The sequence below is a fragment of the Tachyglossus aculeatus genome, chromosome 1, assembly GCF_015852505.1.
Source record: "Tachyglossus aculeatus isolate mTacAcu1 chromosome 1, mTacAcu1.pri, whole genome shotgun sequence".
Classification (NCBI taxonomy): Eukaryota; Metazoa; Chordata; class Mammalia; order Monotremata; family Tachyglossidae; genus Tachyglossus; species Tachyglossus aculeatus.
Window position 1 is genome coordinate 77,628,518 of NC_052066.1, and position 23,998 is coordinate 77,652,515.

Sequence of the window (23,998 nt, forward strand, 5' to 3'; positions counted from 1 at the left end):
CCATTTCCTTCTAACTCCCAGGCCCACGATTTATCCATTAAGCTGCTTCTGTATATCTTGTATATACTCCAGCACTTAGTACAGTGCTTGGCACATAGTCTTAACAAATAGTATTGTCATTAAGAGTCTAATTATATGTCTTCAACCAAGAAGGACTAGTCTATAATATATAAAAGTATACCCCTCCCCAATTACAAAGGGATTCCTGTGAAGGAGGAAATGCAGATCTTCCCTAAGGTTAGGATTCCTCCCCTTGATACTGAACATGATGTTGCTAAGGTGCCAGGAAACGCTAAATGCAAGAGTACATGTGCGGAGGAAGAGTGCAAGAGTGGAGAGGAGAAAGTGGAGTACGATGGGGAGGGGGCCCTAGAGTCCCTTCACATAATAATAATAATAATGATGGTATTTGTTAAGCACTTACTAGGTGCCAAGCACTGTTCTAAGCACTGGGGGGGATACAAGGTGATCAGGTTGTCCCACAACACTCTCCTCCTACTCTGTCACCATCCCCACCATCCAGGTGCTGAAAAGACAGCTCAGTGGAAAGATCACGGGCTTGGGAGTCAGAGGTCATGGGCTCTGCCAATTGTCAGCTGGGTGACTTTGGGGAAGTCACTTAACTTCTCTGTGCCTCAATTACTTATGGGGATTAAGATTGTGAGGCCCACGTGGGACAGTGTTCAACCTGATTTGGCTGTATCCGCCCCAGCGCTTCATACAGTGCCTAGCACATAGTAAGTGCTTAACAAATACCATAGCTATTAAATACCATAAGAAAGGATAATCAATTCTGGTGTCCCAAATGGGGCTCACAGTCTAAAGGGGATGGAGAACAAATAAGAAACCCCATTTCACCATCAGCAGTGTTGACCATGAAAATGAAGGCAAGCTAAATTACAAATCATAATTACCATATTAGAAGACGACAGGTCTGTCTGAATATAAAGATATCAAATCAAGAAAAAATTCAAGATATAGGTAAATACTATGGTAAGTGACTAATTAGTAAGCATTTTTCAAATTGACTTAAAAATCTTCAATTTTTAATCTTACTGCGAGGGAAGTTGAACACAATTTTCCACTGCTATTGCTTCATATCTGCTGGCAGAATTATCCTTTAAATATGTAATAAGCCTATCATTTGATCCACTCATGCATTCTGTTCTGCACTTTTTTTTTTCCAATTGTGCCCTTCCATTTTCTCCAAAGAAACACCACATCACAGTAAATTCAGAAACATAAAACACAGGTGAACATTCAAGCATTTTCAGGAGGGGCCTTAAGCAAAAGATCACTGAGGAAAGTTTTAGTGAGAAATAGGATTGACTGAAAAACTTGCTGAATATTACCCCAAGACAAGGTTTTTGTTCTCTGGGAAAGAGTTTTGTTTTGTTTTTAATTTTTTTTTTTTTTTTTTGCAATTGCTGTTGTGGCATTTCATTCCTCAGGGTTCTGGCATGGAGGAAGAATCTTGAGGTTGAGTGTGAGGTCAAGTTTGTAAATTTGAACAATGTGGCCCCTCCTGACATTAAACACTGTTTGTATTCAGAGGATTCTGTGCATTTTAGAGAACTCCAGTTAAAGAGCTTCTTTCTTCAAGGAAAATCAATAGCTTTTAAAAGTCATCACCCCACCTACTGGCTACACCACATGAAAAGTTCAACAATGCTCATGAAATATCACCGCAAATCTGGGCTCTCTGTGGAACCTATTCAAGGCCGCTGGAAGTCTACACCCCTTACCTGTTGGTGAATTCCAGGATTTTTCTCCCACCCATGCTTCTCCTCAGACTGTAGGAAAATGATTAGCTAAAACGTTTCTGTCATGACTGACATTTCCCAAAGTTTTTTTTTTCATCAGGGCACCCATAGAAACAGAAATTTACATCGTAAATCACTTTAGAAATTTGATATGATAAAATTTAATAAATGCTATCAGATGGGGAGGTAATTCATTCACCTTCAATAAATACTGTCAAATGGGGAGAAGGGAACTCTGGCAATGTTTAATAACCGTTGCAGTCTTTTCTAAGTTTTGAAAAGAGCTCAGTTCTGATTGCAAAACTAAGAACTTTTTTGCACTGTGGAAAAATATAGCTCAAGTATGGTTTCGGGTTGTTCTTTTTTTCAATTGGTGCCTTCAAGCGAGAGTTGTTTTCCTCTCTAGAGGCTCCGTTTGCCAGTGTTAGCCTTTCCAAAATAGCAATCTTCTTTAAGGAATTTTGCCAAATCTGTTGTGAAGAGCTGAAACTCAAATCCAGCTGGGGTCAGCGGGAATTTTAATTTAAAACTGTGACGGGTGTGAAATTGTCAACACGAAGCCAAGAGCCTGATTTTTAAACCTGAGATGTTTTAGGTTCATCATAAGGTCAGGGGATCCTAGTTGCAGAGATGGATACAGGATATTTTTCAAGTGATTTCCACAAACCACTAGTCCCCTTCCAGCCAGCAATTCTCTCTTAAGGGAAGGTATGAAATGATGGAATTGGATTATAACACAACTATCACTCAATTTCCCCAAGACAAGTAGACAAGCCAGCCAGGAAACAGGTGACAAATGCAGAAAAGAAAGACTTGCTTACGAACCAGGAAAGGGGACGCGTTGCTTCCAGTCTACACAATCCAGACCCATTGGGGCGCTCTGAGTAAACGGATGTATCTTCAGGGGCAGAATGTCTAAAGCCACTGGGGAAGTGAGAGACATTTTCATTCTAGCCTGAGGGAAGAAGTAGAGAAACAAAAGGAATGAATTAAGTTTAGTTCTCAAAACATTTTCTCAGATCTCATGATCTGGTCCCAGTACCAATGTTTTCTTCCTCTACTGAGACAAATTTGAAGCTCAGAAGCCTTTCTTTTCCACTTAACCAATAGTGGAGGAATGGACTCTTTAATTTTAATTCATCAGCCATAGTTTAGGGATCAGGATTTTAAGGGACATATATGGTGCATGCTTGACCAGTTGTGAAGTTTGCTAAGTGCTTACTACATGCCAAGCACTGTACTAAGTGCTGGGGTATAGACAAGATAATCTGGTTGGATATAGTCCCTGTCCCACATGGGGCTCACAATCTAAGTAGACGCAGCGTGGCCCAATGGAAAGAGCATGGGCTTTGGAGTCAGAGGTCATGGGTTCAAATCCCGGCTCCGCCACTAGTCAGCTGTGTGACTTTGGGCAAGTCATTTAACTTCTCTGGGCCTCAGTTACCTCATCTGTAAAATGGGGATTAAGACTATGAGCCCCCTTGGGACACCCTGATCACCTTGTAACCTCCCCAGTGCTTAAAACAGTGCTTTGCACATAGAAGGCAATTAATAAATGCCATTATTATTATTATTAAGTAGGAGGGAGAACATTTTGCAGTTGAGAAAACAGGTACAGAGAAGTTGTGACTTGACCAAGGTCACACAGTAGGCAAGTGGTGGAGTCGGGACTAGAACCCAGCTCATTCGACTCCCAGGCCCGTGCTCTTTCCGCTAGACAGCGCTGCCTACTTTTTATTTAATAATGATGATGATGGCATTTGTTAAGCGCTTACTATGTGCCAAGCACTGTTCTAAGCGCAAGGGTAAATACAAGGTAATCAGGTTGCCCCCCATGGGGCTCACAGTCTTCATCCCCATTTGACAGATGAGATGACAGATGAGAGAACTGAGGCCCAGAGAAGTTAAGTGACTTTCCCAAGGTCACACAGCCGACAAGTGGCAGAGCTGGGATTAGAACCTGTGACCTCTGACTCCCAAGCCCAGGCTTTTTCCACTAAGCCACGCTGCTTCCCATGTCGTTGAATCAATGGCATACGTACCTTCCTGTGAGCAATTCAGAATCTTTCAGAACAAAAAAAGTTTTATGGTCAATTCTTGTTTCCTAGGTTACCATGCCTGAGGATTTTTAAGGTAGTCAATTAATAGTCGACTCCCCAATGTCCTCATGGCATTGTGCCAAGTGCTTTAAGTCCCTGCAAAATTTGCACTCTCTCTCTCTCTCTCTCTCTCTCTCTCTCTCACACACACACACACACACACACACACACACAAATATACACACCCACACATGCAGAAACAGAGATCCCTGTGATACATCAGCATGGACTAGTGGGAGGAGCAGGAGTCAGGGGACTTGGGATCTAATGCATGATCTACCAGTTGCTCTGCCAATTGCTAGTTGTGTGACCTTTGGCAAGTAACTTAACTTCTCTGGCTTCAATTTCTCCCTCTGCAAAATGGGGATTCAATCCCTGTTCTCCCTCCTACTTAGACTGGGAGCCCATGTGGAATCTGATTATCTTGTATTTACACCAATGCTTAGTACAGTGCTTTGCACACAGTAAGTGCTCAATAAATATGATAGAATGAATGAATGAACACTTAAATACCAGAATTATTATTGGCAGTTTTGGACCCATCTTGATTGAAATTCACATGTCCACAGTGTTCATCCATTGAACTCCTTCGAGACTGTAGTTGTGTTGTCACCAACAGTGCAGCAGAATGTGGCAGGCAATTTTTTTTTAAATGGTATTAAGTACTTACTATATGCCAGGCACCGTATTAAGCACTGGTATAGATACAAGCTAATCAAATTGGACACAGCCCATGTCCCACAAGGGGTTCACAGTTTTAATCCCCATTTTCCAGATGAGGTAACTGAGGTGCAGAGAAGATAAGTGACTAGCCCAAGGTCACACAGCAGAAAAGTGGTGGAGCCGGGATTAAAACCCAGGTCCTTCTGACGCCCAGGCCTGTGCTTTATTCACTAGTCCACATTTGCTTCTGTTGTGGAAATGAGTTTACTGAGAGTTTAAGCGCTTAGTACAGTGCTCTGCACATAGTAAGCGCTCAATAAATGTGATTGATGATGATTGATGAGAGCAATCAATGATATTTACTGAATGCCTCTTGTGTGCAGAGCACTGTACTGATCACTTGGGAAAGTACAGCAGAGTTGGTAGACATGATCCCTGCCTACAAAGAGCTTACAATCTAGAGATGGAGAGGAGACATAAAGAGATGAAAGGGAGGTGGGGGGTGGGAGGGAGAGAGAAAGTTATGCTGTTCTCCTTCCATACTCAAAAATGGCTTCACCACAGACTTCACATCTCCTGCTCTCAGCCTTGATTTTGCCCAGTGTCATCTCTAAAACTCCTGAGGTGGATTGGGAATCACCAGGCACTGGGTCCCCAGAGGTTCAGTTAGCTCTACTGGATTTTCCAGATAAATGTCTGCCTCTTGTGGGCAGGGATCACGTCTACCAAATGTTTGGTACTGTATTCTCAGTCAATTTATCAGTAATATTTATCGAGCCTTTATTCATTCAATCGTATTTATTGAGTTTGCTGTGTGCAGAGTGTTGTACTAAGCACTTGGAAAGTACAATTCTGCAATAAAGAGAGACAAACCCTTCCCACACTGGGGTTTCTGTCTAGAAGTGGGGGAGACAGACATCAAAACAAGTAAACAGACATCAATATAAATAAGTAAAATTATAGATATATACATAAATGCTGTGGGGTGGGGAGGGTGATAGAACAAAGGGAGTGAGTTGAGGTGAAGCGGAAGGGAGGAGGAGCTGTGGAAAAGGGGGGGGCTTAGTTTGGGAAGGCCTCTTGGAGGAGGTGAGCCTTCAGTAGGGCTTTTAAGGTGGAAAGTGTGCTGGTGGTGGATTTGAGGAGGGAGGGCATTCCAAGCCAGAGGTAGGATAAGAGCAAGGGGTCGACGGTGGGATAGGCGAGAACGAGGCAGAGTGAGAAGGTTAGCACCAGAGGAGCGGAGTGTGTGGGCTGGGATGTAGCAGGAGAGAAGGGAGGTGAGGTAAGAAGGGGCAAGTTGGTGGAGAGCTTTGAAGTCAAAAGTGAGGAGTATTTGTTTCTTTGTTTAATATGAAGGTGGACAGGCAACCACTGGGGATTTTTGTTGAAGGGAGTGACAAGCCCTGAACGATCTGTAGAAAGATAATCCTGGCAGCAGAGTGAAATATGGACCTAAGTGGGGTGAGACAGGAGGTTGGGAGGTCAGAAAGGAGGCTGATGCAGGAATCCAGTCGGGATAGGATGGGTGATGGTACTAACGTGGTAGTGGTTTGGATGGAGTAGAGAGAGCGGATCTTGGCGATGCTGTGAAGATGAGACCGGCAGGCTTTGGTGACGGATTGGATGTGTGGGGTGAACGGAGTCAAGGATGACACCAAGGTTGTGGGCTTGTACAATGGGAAAGATGGTTGTGCTGTCCAAGGTGATAGAAAAGTTAGGGAGAGGACAGCACTGTACTAAGCACTTGGGAGAATAAAATATAACAGAGTTCGTAGACATATTTCCTGCCCAAAAGGAGCTTACTCTCCTAAGCACTTAGTAAATGTTCAATAAATACAATTTACTGATTAATTACTCATGCGTTCATTTCTAGTGTGCCTGGAGGAAATCCTGGATACTGATGGTAGTTCCTGTAAGAAAACTCCTCTTTGGCAAAGCAGTAGTTATGTTATATCCTATTAAAAATGAAAGAGAAGCAGCGAGGTTTAGTAGATAAAACACGTGCCTGAGAGCTAGATGACCTTTTTCGTTTCTGGTGTTTGTTAAGCAATTACTGCGCCAGGCACTGCTCTAAGCACTGGGGTAGATGCACAAAGTAATCAGATTGGACACAGTCCATAGCTCACGTGGGGCTCACAGTTTTATTCTCCACTCTACAGACGAGGTAACTGAGGCACAGCGAAATTAAGTGACTTGCCCAAGGTCACACAACAGGTAAGTGATGGAGCCAGGCTCTATCTATTAGGCCACAGTGCTTTTCTAAGACCTTGGTTCTAATCTGGATCTGCCAGTTGCCTGCTGCGTGACTGGGCAAATAGCCTTACTTCTCTTGGCCTCCGTTTCCTCAATTGTAAATTGGGTACTCAATTCGGATTCTCCCTCTTACTTGACTGTGCGTCCCATGTTGGACTGAGACTTTATCTGACCTGATTAACTTGCATCTAATAATAAATAAATAATAATAATAAATAATAATGGTATTTGTTAAGCTCTTACTATGTGCCAAGCACTGTTCTAATAACTGGGATGGATACAAGGTTATCAGGATGTCCCACTTGGGGTTTACAGTCTTAATCCCCATTTTACAGATGAGGTAACTGAGGCCCAGAGAAGTTAAGTGACTTTCCCAAAGTCACACAGCTGACAAGTGGTGGAGCTGGGATTGGAACCCATGACCTCTGACTTCCAAGCCCGGGCTCTTTCCACTATGCCACGCTGCTTCTACCCCAGAGATTAGAACAGTGCACGAACCCTAGTGAGTGCTTAACAAATACTACTAACAAGAGACGATAGGGCTACAGCGGATTGGTGCTTAAGAAGAATGTTGCTCCAGTTACTCTTCCTGAGGACTTGTCACTGCTAAATCTGGGACACAAACTACCTCCTGTTAATCAAATTTATTGAGTGCTTACTGTGTGCAGAGGACTGTACTGAGCGCTTAGGAGAATACAATATAACAATAAATAGACCCAGTCTCTGCTCCCTTCAAATAGTATAATCTTTACATAATGCCCTGGGTAGTGAAATCCAATTATACAAAACTCAATACTGACCGTGAGAACTGGCTAGAACAGACCAATGGAAACCAATAGACTTCATGCCTGCCACTGTAAACAAGGTATGTCAGACAAAGAAAGAGAAGCATTTCCGACACTAGCTAGCTCTCTTCCTCCCTTCAAAGCCCTACTGAGAGCTCACCACCTCCAGGAGGCCTTCCCAGACTGAGCCCCCTTTTTCCTCTCTTCCTCCCCATCCCCCCGACCCTACCTCCTTCCCCTCCCCACAGCACTTGTATATATTTGTACAGATTTATTACTCTATTTCACTTGTGCACATTTACTATTCTCTTTATTTTGTTAATGATGTGCATATAGCTATAATTCTATTTGTTCTGATGATTTTGACACCTGTCTACATGCTTTGTTTTGTTGTTTGTCTCCCCCTTCTAGAATGTGAGCCCGTTGTTGGGTAGGGACTGTCTCTATATGTTGCCAACTTGTATTTCCCAAGTGCTTAGTACAGTGCTCTGCACACAGCAAGCGCTCAATAAATACGATTGAATGAATGAATGAATGAATGAATTATCGAGCCTCTCAGTACTTTGCATTTTTGTGTGGGACCTAAGGTGAGTGAGTTACCCTGCACAGAAAACCAGCCCCATGTGGGACAGGAACTGTGTCTGATCTGATTGCATATGTCTACTCCAAGACTTAGGACAGTGCTTGGCACATAATACTCTCCCAAGTGCACAGTACAGTGTCTTGCATTTATTAAGCATTCAGTAAATACCACTGATCGATAGTAAGTGCTCAACTGCAGCATGGAAGCAGCATGGAAAGAGCATGGGCTTGGGAGACAGACTAGTACATGGGCTCTAATCCTAGCTCTGCCACTTGTCTGCTTTGTGAACTTGAGCAAGTCAGTTAACTTCAATGTGCATCAGTTTCCTCATCTGTAAAATGGGGATTAAATTTCTTCCTATTTAGAGTGAGCCCAGGTGGGACAGGGATTGTTTCCAACTTGATTATCTTGGATCTTGGTTGGTACACTGCTTGTCACATAGTAAGTGTTTAACAAGTAAAGTACCATTAAAAAAATGACTAGGTTGCCAGCTCTTGAAATCAGTCAGTCAGTCAGTCCGTCAATCGTATTTATTGAGAGCTTACTGTGTGCAGAGTACTGCACTAAGTGCTTAGGAGAGAAACATTCAACTATAAATGGACACATTCCCTGCTCACAATGAGCTTACAGTCTACAGGGCCAGTCAGATATTAATAGTAATAAAGTACAGATTTGTACAGAAGAAGCAGTGTGGCTCAGAGGAAAGAGCATGGGCTTGGAAGTCAGAGGTCATGGATTCTAATCCCAGCTATGCCACTTGTCAGCTCTGTGACTTTGGGCAAGTCACTTAGCTTCTCTGTGCCTCAGTTCCCTCTCTGGAAAATGGGGATTAAGACTGTGAGCCCCATGTGGGACAACCTGACTACCTTGTATCCTCCCAGCACTTAGAACAGTGCTTGGCACATAGTAAGTGCTTAACAAATGCCATCATTATAATTAAGTACTGTGAGGATGGTAGAGGGGATGAATAAAGGAAGTAAATCAGGGTGACATAGAAGGGAGTGGGAGATGAGGAAAGGAGGGCTTAGTCAGGGAAGGCCTCTTGGAGGAGATGGGCCTTCAATAAGGCTTTGAAGTGGTGGAGACTACTTGTCTGTCCCATAGGAGGAGGAAGGTCGTTCCAGGCCAGAGGCAAGGTGTGAGCCAGAGGTGGGGAACTTGTCTATTTGCTCTATGGTACTCTGCAAAGCATTTAGTATGGTGTTCTACACATAATAAACTCTCAGTAATTATCATTCATTGATTGATTAACAAATAGGACAATGAGTGTATTATGGAGGCAGGTTAATGGGGGCTGTACTCCTTCAGGCTGGATCTCAGAAAGCTGCAGAGGTGGCCAGAGGGCAGCATCTCTCTTGGGCTGAAAAATCAACTAATCCTTCAATGGGGTATGCAAAGAGCACTAAACACTGGCTGTAAAATGCTGCTATTTCCAGCCTCTGGCCTGGAACTAGCTTCCCCATTGTATCCCACAGTCAATCACTCTCTCCACCTTCAAAGCCTTATTAAAAGCACATGACCTCCAAGCTATATTCCCCGACTAAACTCTCATTTCCCCTACTCCCACTCCCTCTTTGTCACCCTTTCACTTGAATTTGCATCCCTTTCACCCAACCCTCAGCCCCAAAGCACTCATGTACATATCTGTTATTTATTTACATTAATGTCTGTTTCCCCCTTTAGATGGCAAACTCCTTTGGGCAGGGAACTTGCCTACCAACTCTGTTGTACTGTACTCCCCTAAGCACTTAGTACAGTGCTCTGCACACAGTAAATACCCAGTAAATATGACTGATTGATTGTAAGCTCATTGTCGGCAAGGAAGGTGTCCACCAACTCTGTTATATTGTACTCTCCTAAGGACTTAGTGTAGTGTTCTGCACACAGTACGTAGTCAATATGATTGATTGTAAAATCACTGTGGGCCGGGAATGTGTTATTATTTATTTATTTATATTAATGCCTGTCACCCCCTCTAGACTGTAAACTTGTGGGCAGATTGTGTCTGTTCATTGTTATACTGTACTCTCCCAAGAGCTTAGTACAGTGCTTTGCATACAGTAAGTGTTCAGTAAATACTATTGTATGGATGTCTACCTACTTTGTTACACTGTACTCTCCCAAGCACTTAATGCAGTGTTCTCCACACAGTAAGCTCTCAATAAATATGATTGATTGATTGAACATTCGTGTTTTTGCCATCCAAAGGGAGTGGACTGTCCTTTTCCCATTGTGATGCTCCCTTTCCAGATCTGAGAAGCTCACCATGCCCCTAGCTAGTCTAGATGAAGAATCAGAAGTGTCAGTTTAGAGACAGGGTGAACCTTTGGCTGGGACTCATTACATTGCACAGTCCAAGGCCCATCAGAGCACTACTGCCCCTGCATCATTAATTATCAGTGATATCTCCTAGTGCTTACTATTTGAGACCACTATACTAAGTGCTTGGAAGAGTTCAATACAACAGAGTTGGCAGATATATTCCCTGCCCACAGCAAGTTTACTCTCTAGAGGGGGAGACAGATGCTAATATAAATGAATATTTGTAATATATAATTTAAATATATGTGTATGTTAAGCACTGGGGTAGCTTATAAAATAATCAGGTTAAAATAATTTTATTTTACAGATGAGGTAACTGAGGCACAGAGAAATGAAGTGATTTGCCCAACATCACACAGCAGACAAGTGGCCGGGCTGGGATTAGAACCCAGGTCCTTCTGACTTCCCAGGCCCATGTTCTATACTAGACTATGCTGAATATTCTGGGAAACCACTCTTCTCATCCTGGGTCCTCTCTCAGTTTTCCTGCAGTTTCAGAGTGATGACTGTAAGAGGGAGAGGGAGAGGGGGAGGGAGAGGGGGAGGGGGGGAGAGGGGGAGGGGGAGGGGGAGGGGGAGGGGGAGGGAGAGGGAGAGGGAGAGGGAGAGGGAGAGGGAGAGGGAGAGGGAGAGGGAGAGAGAGAGAGAGAGAGAGAGAGAGAGAGAGAATGCACAGGTATGTGTTTGTGCATGTTCGTATGTGTTTTGATGCATATGTGTGTGTATGTTTGGTCTGTGAGAGAGAGTTGGCAGATAACAAAGAGGGGAATCCAGGCTGCCTCATGGATCAGAGCAGGAAGGATGCAATGGAATGTGTAAGTTTAATAATAATAATGATGATGGCATTAAGTGCTTACTATGTGCAAAGCACTGCTCTAAGTGCTGGGGAGGTAACACAGTGACCAGGTTGTCCCACGGGGGGCTCTCAATCTCCATTTTCCAGATGAGGTAACTGAGGCACAGAGAAGTGAAGTGACTTGCCCAAAGTCACACAGCTGACAAGTGGCCGAGCCAGGATTTGAACCCATGAACTCTGACTCCAAATCTCATGCTCTTTCCACTGAGCCACGGTGAGTTTGTAAAAATATGTTCAGCTGGAATGCATGACAGACTCAAACATTTTGAGGGTTGAAGGATTCACATGTAGCAAGATTGTTTAGTGGTCAGCCAATTATATTTCCTTACCAAGAAATTGGTTTAGAAACCTATTAGCACATTAATGCTTTCAAGCCCAATAAATATGAATTTGCTATACACTGACATTTATAATCATGATTAGAATCAATGTTGGGTCTTTACAGAGTAATTACTTTACCTCTTTCTTGGAGAATAGCATAGCAACTATTTGGGCCTGTTCATAAATGCTTTTGAGAAATCCTAGTATCACACATGCTCAGAAGCAGCCTGGCTGAGTGGAAAGAGCACGGGCCTGAGAGCCAGGGAACCTAGGCTCTATCAGTAGGGAGGGAAAATTGGATGGGGATATGATAGACTGGTGAGGGAAGACTTCTTGGAAGAGATACGATTTTAGTAGGGCTTTGAAGATGGAGAGCTTGGTTTCAGAGATGAAGGGGAAAGGAGGTTCAGGCAGGAGGAAGGAGGTAAACAAGAGCCATATAATATTCCTAAAGACTACAGTTCACAGTTTGAATCTTTAGTCTATGTTTCATGAATCATTCTATGTTTTTTTTTAAAAAACCAATAGCCTTGCCTCTCAACAGCACCTCTCTTTGCAGCATTAATTAAAAATCAACAAACTTGATCTCATGAATAGGTGGAGCGATAGGATTAGAACTATTAACTTCAATAATCCCCAGGACACACCCTCAATTGGCAGGTGGAGGTAACCTCCTAGAATTAGTAGAAGAGCCAAGAAGGAAAACTAAATGTGATGGAAGAGAAACTACAGTTTTCCAAGTTTATAATATTAATCAATGACAAGAGACGTGCCTAGAGTTCAAAACACTGGCCTGGCCAAGAGAGGGTCCTGCCTCCCATCAATGAAGGACTTAAACACGGACAATTCAATGCTGAGAGGGATATGAAATAGTGTAGGGCTTGGATCCTGTATTAATCCTAGAGTGACAGATGAAGAGGTTTCTCACTTTAATTCCCACTGCCAAGAATACACCCTACTGGAGAGGTACATGTCCTCAGATAACTCTGACTCACACACAGGCTATGCTGACTGACTCCTCATTGTGGTGGAGGCTGATGGGAGGACTCAGCTACCACTCTGCTTCTGCCCGGCTGTGTGACCTATGGCAAATCACTTAACCCCTCTGGGCCTCAGGTCCTCGATCTTGATCTTGTACATATTTACTATTCTCTTTATTTTGTTAATGATATGCATTTAGCTTTAATTCTTTTTGTTCTGATGACTTGAAACCTGTCCACATGTTTTGTTTATTGTCTGTCTCTCCCTTCTAGACTGTGAGCCCGTTGTTGGGTAGGGACCGACTCTATATGTTGACAACTTGTACTTCCCAAGTACTTAGTACAGTGCTCTGCACACAGTAAGCGCTCAATACAAACGACTGAATGAATGAATCTGTAAAATAGGCTAGCCATGCTCTCTGTGCCTGTTAGATTGGGGGCACAAACCAGTCTGATTATCTCTCATCTCCCCCAGTGCTTAGTACAGTGCTTCTCCACTGTAAAAGTCCATAATTATTATGGCAGTTAACCACCAGCCAACTCTTCCCTTCTCGTCCCTGCTCTGCTCCTGCCCTACACCTTCTTTAATGATTGTGCTGCCTCTGAGTTTGTTACCAGTTCTGTACTTAACAGAATTTTACCCCTGTGGATGGAGGAAGGGATTTTTTTTTTCGGCACGGGAACATGCATATGGAAATCCCGGCCCCTGGAGACTCAGATCAATAGGAATGTTGTAATTCCCTCTATAAACAAACAATGATGGTAACTATACTTTGGTTTATAAATGAGAATTCTCCTTTTAAACTGAAATTCCAGGAATTTAGCTAATCCTCCAGAGAAGGCTGAGATAGCCAAAAGCTATAGATCAACCAGGCAGACTCATTCACTACCATGGCTTCAACTTCCATCTCTAGGCAGATGATTTCCAAATCTTCCTCTCCAGCCCCTACCTCTCTCCTCTGAAATCTTGTATTTTCTCCTGTCTTCAGGACACCTCCATTTGGATGTCCCACTGACAGCTCAAAACTGACATGTCCAGAACAGAACTCCTCATCTTCCCACCAAACCCTGTCCTCCCCATGAATTTCCCATCAATGTAGACAACACCATCATCCTCTAAACGCTTAACAATGGCACAACCCTCAATTCATCTCTTTCATTCTATCCACATATTCAATGTCACCTAATCTTATTGGTTCCACATTTGCAACATCACTAAAATCCACCCTTTCTTTTTCACCCAGTCGATACTTCACTCTACTGCCCAGATCATTTTTCTACAAAAACCTTCAGGACATGTTTCTCCACACTTAAAGAAACTCCAGTGGTTTCCCATCTACCTCCACCTCAAAAACTCACCATTGGAATTAAAGCACTCAATTTCCTTGCCCCCTCCTACCTAACCTTTCTACACTTCTACTAAAACAACACACACACTTCACTCCTCTAATCCTAACCTTCTCACCGTACCTCGATCTCATCTATCTCACTGCTGACCCCTCACTCATGACCTCCCTCTGGCCTGGAACGCCCTCCCTTCTCAAATCCAACAGACAATTTCTCTCCCCCACTTCAAAGCCTTAATGAAGGTACATATCTGCTCCAAGAGGCCTTCCCTAACTAAGCCCTCCTTTTCTTTTCTCCTTCTCCCTTCTGCAACTTCCTTCTGTGTTGCCCTGACTTGCTCCCTTTATTCAGCTCCCCTCCCAGCACCACAGCTCTTATGTACATATATGTAATTTATTTATTGATATTATGCCTGTCTCTCCTCTAGACTGTAAGCTCGTTGTGGGCAGGGAATGTGTCTGTTTATTGTTATATTGTACTCTCCCAAGTACTTAGTACAGTGCTCTGTACACAGTAAGTGTTCAATAAATACACATTCTAGACTGTGAGCCCGTTATTGGGTAGGTACTGTCTCTGTTGCTGAATTGTACTTTCCAAGCACTTAGTACAGTGCTGTGCACACAGTAAGTGTTCAATAAATAACGATTGAATGAAATACAACTGATTGAAAGAATGAATCCAAACTGCTACCATGTTGATCCAAACACTTATCATATCCTGCCTTGATTATTTCATTAGCCTCCTTGGTGACACTCCCTTCCTCAGTTTATACTTTACTCTGCTGCCCAGATTATTTTTCTAAAACCATGCTCAGTTCATATCTCCCCACTCCACAAGAACCTCAGGTAGTTGCCCATCCACCTCATCATCAAGCAAAAACTCCTGACCATCAGCTATATAGCACTCAGTCAGTTCACCCCCTCCTATTTAACACTGTTGATTTCCTATCACAAATCAACCTACATGCTTCACTCCTTTAAAGTCATCCTACTCCCGGTACTTCGATCTTGTCTACCTCATAGCTGACTCCTCGCCAACATCCTTCCTCTAGCCTGGAACTCTTCTCTCCCTTCATATACAACAGACTGTTATTCTCTCACCTTCAAAGCTTATTAAAAATCACATCTGCAAAAGGCTTTCCCTGACTTAGTCCTTATTTCCTCTACTCCCTCTCCCTTCCGTGTCCTCTATGCATTTCATTCATTCATTTGTAATTATTGAGCGCTTACTCTGTGCAGAGCACTGTACTAAGCACTTGGGAAGTACAAATTGGCAACACATAGAGATGGTCCCTACCCAACAACAGGTTCACAGTCTAGATTGGATCTGAACACTTAAATACTTGATAGTCACCCCACTCTCAACCCCACAGCACCTATGTACATATCAGTAATTTATTTTAATGTCAGTCTTCCTCTCTAGAATGTAGGCTCCTTGTGGTCAGTGAACATGTCCACCAACTCTGTTGTACTGTCCTATTTAGTACAATGCTCTGCACACAGTAAGTGCTCAATGAATGCTATTGACTGATTTTGCCCTTCCATTATTTCCTTTAGTGTTATTTTTCTAGTTGAATCTGTCTCCCAGAAAAGAGATGGAACCTTTTAGTTTGCACGGATAGAGCATCTTTGAAATGAAACCCACACTTAACAGTCATACACACACACAGCTTGATTTGGACTCCCACAGTTCCATTTAAGGTCACTGTAGCCTGGTAAATGTGTACAGAGACTACCAGGTGCCACCTGAGGCAGCAAAATATTTTGGGATGTTTTTTAGTGAGTTGCATATTTTTTCACTGAGTGCTTAAAACACAACTAGGGAATGAATAGGAAAGACTCTGCATTTTCCACTTCCTTTTAAGAAGAACACATTTAACACTTAAGTTAACACATAGTACTCTTTCTTCATGGAAACATTTAGCACTTCTGAAAATATGATACAGGTGTAGAAGAGAGAAATACAGCCACCAGGATCACCTCTTCCCTGGAGAGAACTTTATTGGGCAAGAAAGTACTTCATTTGTGAGTATGTATTGAGCATATTAATTTTATTCACTAAATAGGCCCAATTTTTGGTAGACACCCATTCCTAAATTCCTCCATTTTGTTTCCTTAAATTATCCAAATGTTCATCCTTTAAGCCCTCAGGCTGTGCAGTAAGAAGGCAGTTCTTGATTATCTCTTAGGCTGTTGAAGACAGCGAATCAGGATGTCTCCCATGTCTTTGCTTATTCCTAACCTTAGAATTAATGAACAAGACTCCCCAGTGGGGAAAGTGAAATGTCTCTCAGCCCTCTTGCTTCCTTCCTGGAGCCTGATGCGCACATACATGAGTAAGGAATGGATTGTCTTGCCAGGGGTAGTCCAATAACAGAGAAAGAACAGTATTATCCCAAAATCATGACAATGCACAACCCCAAGAAGACTCTCCCTGCAAAGACGCAGCTATGGGAAGCTCAGCTGGTGGACATCTTTCGCAAAGCCAGAATGGAGAAAACAAGATACAGCTGGAAGAAGATGGAAGGTGACAGTAGAAAAAAAAAAAATGAAGCTGCAGAGGAGTGACATAAAGCCAGACAGGTAGAAGTATGGCTGCAAATTCCTTACTTTTACCAGATCCTTGGGCAGGGTCCCCGCTTGCGTGCCCACTTCTGACTGGGCTTCCTTCTTGTGTTTTCTTTTCCGATTCCTCTCCATCCACAGGTCATCAAAGCTGGACCGTTTGAAGTTCAGCTTGGCCCTCGTGGTCTGTGGAGGCGGTGGGGGTGGCGGTAGTTCTGGCAGGGCTCCCTCAGGGCCCAGGAAGGGGCAGGTCCAGGAGATGCTCTCAATGTTGGAGAATGGCCTCGGTGGGGTTGCTGTCTGAGGGGACCTCTTCTTGCGATGGAAAGTGTGTTTGTCACTGGGTCTCTTTTCGGGTGGTGTTTGGTTTGGCAGATTAGAGTCCTGTTACACAAGCATCAGGTGAAAACACATGGATGTAACATTGAACAGTGAATACTGAGCTCAGAGCCACTGGCTGCCACTCAGCATTTTTGGTTGCCTTGGAGATAAACTCAGGACAATCTTCCTCATCCATCGTTACCCTGACCCCCAGGCCTCCCTTCTCCAGATACAACCCAAAACAGGGGTTTATTGGACTCTGTTCAGTCACCACCAGGATGTTAAGGTCCCGGTGGTTTGGAAAAGTTGTTTTCTCTTTGACCTCTTTCCTTCCAAGTCACCTCCTTTTCAATCCTCACTAGAATTTGTCTTCCCCACTACTCTTTTCCCACCAATTCCTGGTAACAGACCTTCCCAGCATGTCTGACCACCCAGAAATTTCAAAGCACTTGAAGTGTAGGATCTAGCGACAAGGAGAGTGATATTTCTTTTATCTGGTTCCAGAACACTGTTTTGCTTTTTTTGCAATCCTGGGTGGGTAATTGCAACATGGAGCAAAATAGCTTTTATGGGTCCTTAACTGAGAACTAAAACCTAATTGTCTAATGTGGGAAAATGCAGTGGAGGGGAGAGTGTCTAAGAGGGTTTCTATCATTCCCTCTTTACCACTTGGAGAGACATCAATACAGAAAGACTGAGTAACTAGCCGGCGGGCTCAATTGTTCATTGTCTCATTAGCCTCCTGTGAGTGCCAATAGTGGAAAGGTGCTGGGCTAATGCAATGTTTGCCAAGCAAGGAGTACAAATCAGTTCTCCCAGGCTAGTACAGTTCTTGCTTTGACATTCTAGATTTACTTTTCACTACCGCTTGGAGAAGCTGAATAACAAGAAACTTCATTCTCATGTTTTTCAAACGGGGAACGTATTCCTTGGATTGAGTTAGAAGACTGGCCCATTGGCTCTTAATTAGCATGGATAATAAAAAGTCAACTTCCCACTTGACTGTTAGTAGCAGGATTGTGTAGTTAAGCTGAATAGCATGGTTTACACCTATTTTAGTACTATGTGGTTCCCTATATACTCTCCTAAGTGCTTAGTACAATGGTCTGAACACAGTAAGTACTCAATAAATACCACTGACTGATTGATTGACTTGGTTCAAAAGAGAAAGCTCCTTGTGGGAAGGGAACATGTCTATCAGCTCTGTTGCAAAGTACTCATAAGTACTTAGTACAGTGCTCTGCACACAGCAAGCACTCATTAAATACTGGGAAGGTGTCTACTGTCATATTATACTACCTCAAGTGCATAGTACAGTCCTCTGCACACAGTAAGTTATCGATAAATACCACTAATAAGAAATACAATTGATTGATTGAAGAGCACTGCAGCCTTGGGAATCAGAAGATTTCCTTGAACTCACCAGCTGCAGAATAGCTGTAAAGATCCAGGGTGAACTACACTATCTCTTTGTTCCTGACTTTGAAGAGGAGATACTACTCCTCTGTCTGCCCCTTTCCTTCCTCTCCAAGTGCTGTAACGATGAATAATGCAAAATGCCACCAAAGGGCTTTGATCTTCTCAGAGGACAAGGCAAGTTTCAGGATAGTCTGGTGTTACGGAGGATGACATAATTTAGCCCTGTTCTAAAGAGTCCCATATTCTCTGAGGGTTCCCAGATAAAGGGATTCACAGACAGGGAGGAATAGATCAGGTCTGATTTGTTTTCATGTCTGAGTAGATGAACACAATTCCAAAAGTATCTCAGCTCAGAACCAATAAATGAATTGGATAGAAGTGTTAAGGGCATATAGGGTAAACTCCAGGCTGTGTAGTAAAGAGTACTCTGATTTTTTTTTCTGTAGAATTTGTACTTAAGGCATTGTTCCAAATTCAACTGGGAATATTGTGGGCTCTTCTCTCATTCAAAGCCATTTCATTTTTCCAGGGATGTGAAATTTTATTTTCTGATATCTCAAATTTAAGTGTCAGATATTTATTAACCAAGTTTGGACCAAGAATCTGCCCTGGGTATAAATTGGGGTGAGTTTCTCCAAAGGAAGTAGATTTCCTCACGTCTTAATTCTATGCTTTAAGTGAAATAATAATAATAACGATTTTAGTATACGGTGATATTTTGGGACAAACACTGTACAAAGCTCTGGGGAAGATACAAGGTCAGACACGGTCCCTGTTCCACATGGGACTCCCAGTCTAACGGGAGAGGGAGAATGAAAATGAAATGAAAATATTCCCACTTGTAAAAGACATCTCAAACTATATTGACACTGAACAAAGACCTCTCAGGGCCATAACATTAGCAAGGAGCTTTCCAACTCATGAAGAAAGATTTTATTCCACACTTTCTCACCTACATGGCACTTAAAGTTGTGGTGTTTGTTAAACACTTAATCTGTGCCAAGTACTGTACTAGGTGCTAGGGTACATATAAGATAATCAGGTTGGACACAATCCCTCTTCCACCAGGTGCTCAGAGTTTAAGTAGGAGGGACAACAGGTATTGAATCCCCATTTTACCAGTATGGAAACTGCTGCCCAAGCTCACACTGGTAGCACTTGGCAAGAGCCAGGATTAGAACACAGATCCTCTGGCTTCAAGGTTCATGCCCTTTCCACTGGGTCAGGATGCATCTCATGCTATATCACCACCTTCATTTTACCAGGTGGTAAAACCAAGACCTTTGCAGATCAAAGGTCTTTACCCTGAATTGGACACTGACTGGTAGCAGAGAATGGGGCAGAATTAGCCCCCAAATTTCTGATCTGCCATCATTCATTCATTCATTCAATCGTATTTATTGAGCACTTACTGTGTGCAGAGCACTGTACTAAGCGCTTGGGAAGTACATTTATTCATTCATTCAATCGTATTTATTGAGTGCTTACTGTGTGCAGAGCACTGTACTAAGCACTTGGGAAGTACACGTTGGCAACATACAGAGACGGTCTCTACCCAACAGCGGGCTCACAGTCTAGAAGGGGGAGACAGACAACAAAACAAAACATATTAACAAAATAAAATAAATAGAATAGTAAATATGTACAAGTAAAACAAATAGAGTACCCAAATCATATTTTGGGAATGTTAGAAGTGCCTGGAAGTCACCATAAACCCAGAGCCAAAGAAACTCTTGAGTGGAGGGAAGGAGGATAAACATTTTGGGGGGGGGGGGGGGGGGGGGGCTGATGGATTGGTGAATTTAACTAGGACTCTAGTTAATTACAAACCACAAAGAGAGATTCAAGTGCAAAATGATCATCGCAGTTATTTATAAACAACTTTACTACGGTATGAGTCACGGTCTGCAATCTGAGCAGCCGCCACAAGATGGAGTTTTAAAAGACTTAAAAATGAAGCAATCATTCTTGTTTGGCACTTGGGCCAATTAATAGTTTACAGATTTTTCTCTCATTTCGGGTTTATTCAACTGTAGTATTCATTCATTTGTTGTATTGCACTTGGGTCCTAAGAGCGCAGTGTACACCGCTTAGTTCTCTCTCTCTTCCATTTCAGCAATGTAATTTGCGTTTAAATGCATTTTTCTACTCCAATTTGTAGTTTCCACTTGTATTCCACTGCTCCACTATCCTTCTTATCTTATGGTACTTGTTAAGCACTTACTATATGTTAAATGCTTTTCTAAATACAAGTGAATTAGCTTGGACACAGTCCCTGTCCTACATGGGGTTCACAGTCAAAGTATGAATTACATATGCCCACTTTTTCTGAGTTAGGGAATGCTAGGATTGGGTGAGTCATTCCTCAATCACTGTCCAGCTCTCTTCCCTGTCAGTCAATGGTATGTACTCTTTTTTTCTTTTAATAGTATTAGCTAAGTGCTTACTATGTGCCAGGCACTGTACTGAGCATTGGGGCAGATCCAAGTTAATCAGATTAGACACAGTCCATGTCCCACCTGGATCTCACAATATTAATCCACATTTGTTGATCAGATTAGACACAGTCCATCCATGTCCCACCTGGACCTCACAATATTAATCCACATTTTACAGAGGTGGTAATCGAGGCACAGAGAAGTGAAGTGATTTGCCCAAGGTCACACAGAAGACAAGTGGCAGAGCCAGGACTTGAACCCAGGTCCTTCTGACTCCCAGGCTCGTTGAGCTGGCTCTATCCACTAGGTCATACTGCTTACCGAGCACTTACTCTATGCAGAGCCCTGAACTAAGCGTTTGGGAAAGTGCACAGCTAACTCTCTATATTGTCTGCTTTGGGCAAAATGATACTGTTTTTACAGAAAGGCAAGGATGTTGTAACGCTAATTTGAAAAGGATAGGTGCTGGCTTGACTGTTGAACTTCCATCAGAAAATAGAATGAGCTCTTCCACCTATGGTTCTACTTCTAAAGTAAACCCACCAGAGTTCCTGTCGGTTTAGGAAGGGCAGTCTTAAAATTTTCCTGCAAAAAGCTCCCAAATTGCACTTTTGGCCATAACAGCAGTGATGTTGGGGAGTCCAGGGCAGAACTGACAGAAGCAGAAAAATGGCAATCAATACAGCCCCTTCTGCTGCTATTACTGCTTATGCCAGCTATTACCTGAGGGTAGGGATTGCCTACTCACTCTATTGTACGTTCCATAATGCTTAGTGCAGTGCTCTGCACAGAATAAGGGTCCAGTAAATACTATTGATTGATTCCATGATGTTTCTATTTGGCCAGTTGGCTCCCAGTTTAGGAAACAAAATAAAAATTATAATAATAATTGTGACATTTGTTAAGCACTTACTCTGTGGCACTATACTAAGCACTGGGTTGAACAGAAGCAAATTGAGTTGGACACAGTTCCTGTGAGCCCACTGTTGGGCAGGGACTGTCTCTATATGTTGCCAACTTGTACTTCCCAAGCGCTTAGTACAGTGCTCTGCACACAGTAAGCGTTCAATACAATTGATTGATTGATTGATTGTCCCATGTGGGGTTCATAGTCTCAATATCCATTTTAAAGAGGTAACTGAGGCACAGAGAAGTGAAGTGATTTGCCCAAGATCACACAGCAGACAAGTGGCACAGCTGGGATTAGAACCCATGACCTTCTGACTACCACAGCCATGGTCTATCCACTAGGTCATGCTGCTTACTGAACGCTTATTCTTTACAGAGCTCTGAACTAAGAACTTGAGAAAGTGCACAGCTAACTCTTTATATGTGTTTGCTGCATCTGTGGGAGAGACTCAGGGGACCTCCCCAGCTCTTAGAACAGTGCTTTGCACATAGTAAGTGCTTAATAAATGCTATTAAAAAAATGGCCATGTCACTGGCAGAGGGGGTGGCAACTGTGTCAGTCACCATGGGGACTAACTGTACTAGTGGAGTTTTTTTCCTCTCAATTGCTCCTGTCTCTTCTGTTTCTAAAATGACCATATTGGTACTGATGTAGGAGGAGGAGCCATGTTAATTATTGGGCATTGATGGAGTACAACGTACTATATTTGTTTTTCTCTACATTTGGATGAGTTTGAACTTTGGTGTTGGTGGGTTGGTGTCTCTCCCTCCCTGACCCTCCCTCTCTGTCTCTCAAACTATCTCTTGGCCATCTTTCTCTACCCCTCTCTGTCTGTCCATGTTCTTGTCTCCACTCCCTGGATTTCTGTTGCTCTCAAATCCCTACCTCGTTTGGATCACTGAGAAGCAGTGTGGCTTAGTGGATAGGGTACAGACCTGGAAGTCTCCCCACTTCAATCCACACTTCACGCCGCTGCCCAGATTGTCTTTGTCCAGAAACCCTCTGGGCATGTTGCTCCTCTCCTCAAAAATCTCCAGTGACTACCAATCAACCTACGCATGAGGCAAAAACTCCTCACCCTCGGCTTCAAGGGTCTCCATCACCTCGCCCCCTCCTACCTCACCTCCCTTCTCTCCTTCTCCAGCCCAGCCCGCAACCTCTGCTCCTCTGCTGCTAATCTCCTCACCATGCCTCATTCTCGTCTGTCCCGCCATCGACCCCCAGCCCACATCCTCCCCCTGGCCTGGAATGCCCTCCCTCCGCACATCCACCAAGCTAGCTTTCTTCCTCCCTTCAAGGCCCTACTGAGAGCTCACCTCCTCCAGGAGGCCTTCCCAGACTGAGCCCCCTCTTTCCTCTTCCCCTCCTCCCCCTCCCCCCCGCCTTACCTCCTTCCCCTCCCCACAGCACCTGTATATATGTATATATGTTTGTACATATTTATTACTCTATTTATTTTACTTGTACATGTTTATTCTAATTATTTTATTTTGTTAATATGTCTGTTTTGTTGTCTGTCTCCCCCTTCTATACTGTGAGCCCACTGGTGGGTAGGGACCGTCTCTATATGTTGCCAACTTGTACTTCCCAAGCACTTAGTACACGTCGCTGCACACAGTAAGCTCAAGCGTTCAATAAATATGATTGAATGAATGAACCTGGGTTCTAATCCCAGCTGTGCACATGTCTGCTATATGACCTTGGGCAAGTCACTTCACTTCTCTGTGCCTCAGTTACCTCATCTGTAAAATGAGGATTAATGCTGTGAGCCCTATGTGGGACAGGGACAGTGTCCAACCTAATTACCTTGTATCTACCCCAGGGCTTAGCACAGTGCTTGACACATAGTAAGTGCTTAATAAATACTACAATTATTATTATTACTCTTATCACTTGAGGTCTAACCCCCATATAACTTTGAGTTTAATTATCCCCAAAGAGCTGAACTTGTGAGTGACATAGGAACACCAGGATGAGCTCTGGGCCAATGAGGATTAGAGCATCATTTCCTGTCCATCCCGTTTCACTGACACGGGCTTTCTAAGCAAACTGGGTCAGTGTGTTCAAAAGGAGGCCTTGCCTCTCCTCATCTCCTCACCTTGCCATAGGTGGTTGCATAACTGTAAAATAATCCACCCGTTTGAAGACACGGGGTTGGCTGAAAACCTGAAAAGGGAATGGGAGTTACAGAAAAATTCCTTGAAGTTTCGGAGAGGCTCGATCCAGAGTCAGGAGGGGCCTGGGTTGAGGCCCAAGTAGAGCCCAGGACAACTCAGTGCACATGCAGAGTGGAGGGGTGAACCACAGTGGGAGGAAAAGACAGCAGAGAAGCCAAGGGGAAAGTGAAGAGGGGCTCTACATTTTGGTCAGA

The 23,998-nt window shown here is 43.3% G+C and overlaps 1 protein-coding gene across 1 annotated transcript in view; it reads right to left on the reverse strand.

The window, feature by feature from the left end:
• The window catches only part of ARHGEF4 (Rho guanine nucleotide exchange factor 4), a 473,125-nt gene that overhangs the window by 268,064 nt on the left and 181,063 nt on the right, over positions 1–23,998 (reverse strand). The window contains 2 exon segments of the mRNA XM_038770130.1: positions 2,589–2,718; positions 16,585–16,923. Coding sequence (XP_038626058.1) covers positions 2,589–2,718; positions 16,585–16,923 — 469 coding nt within the window.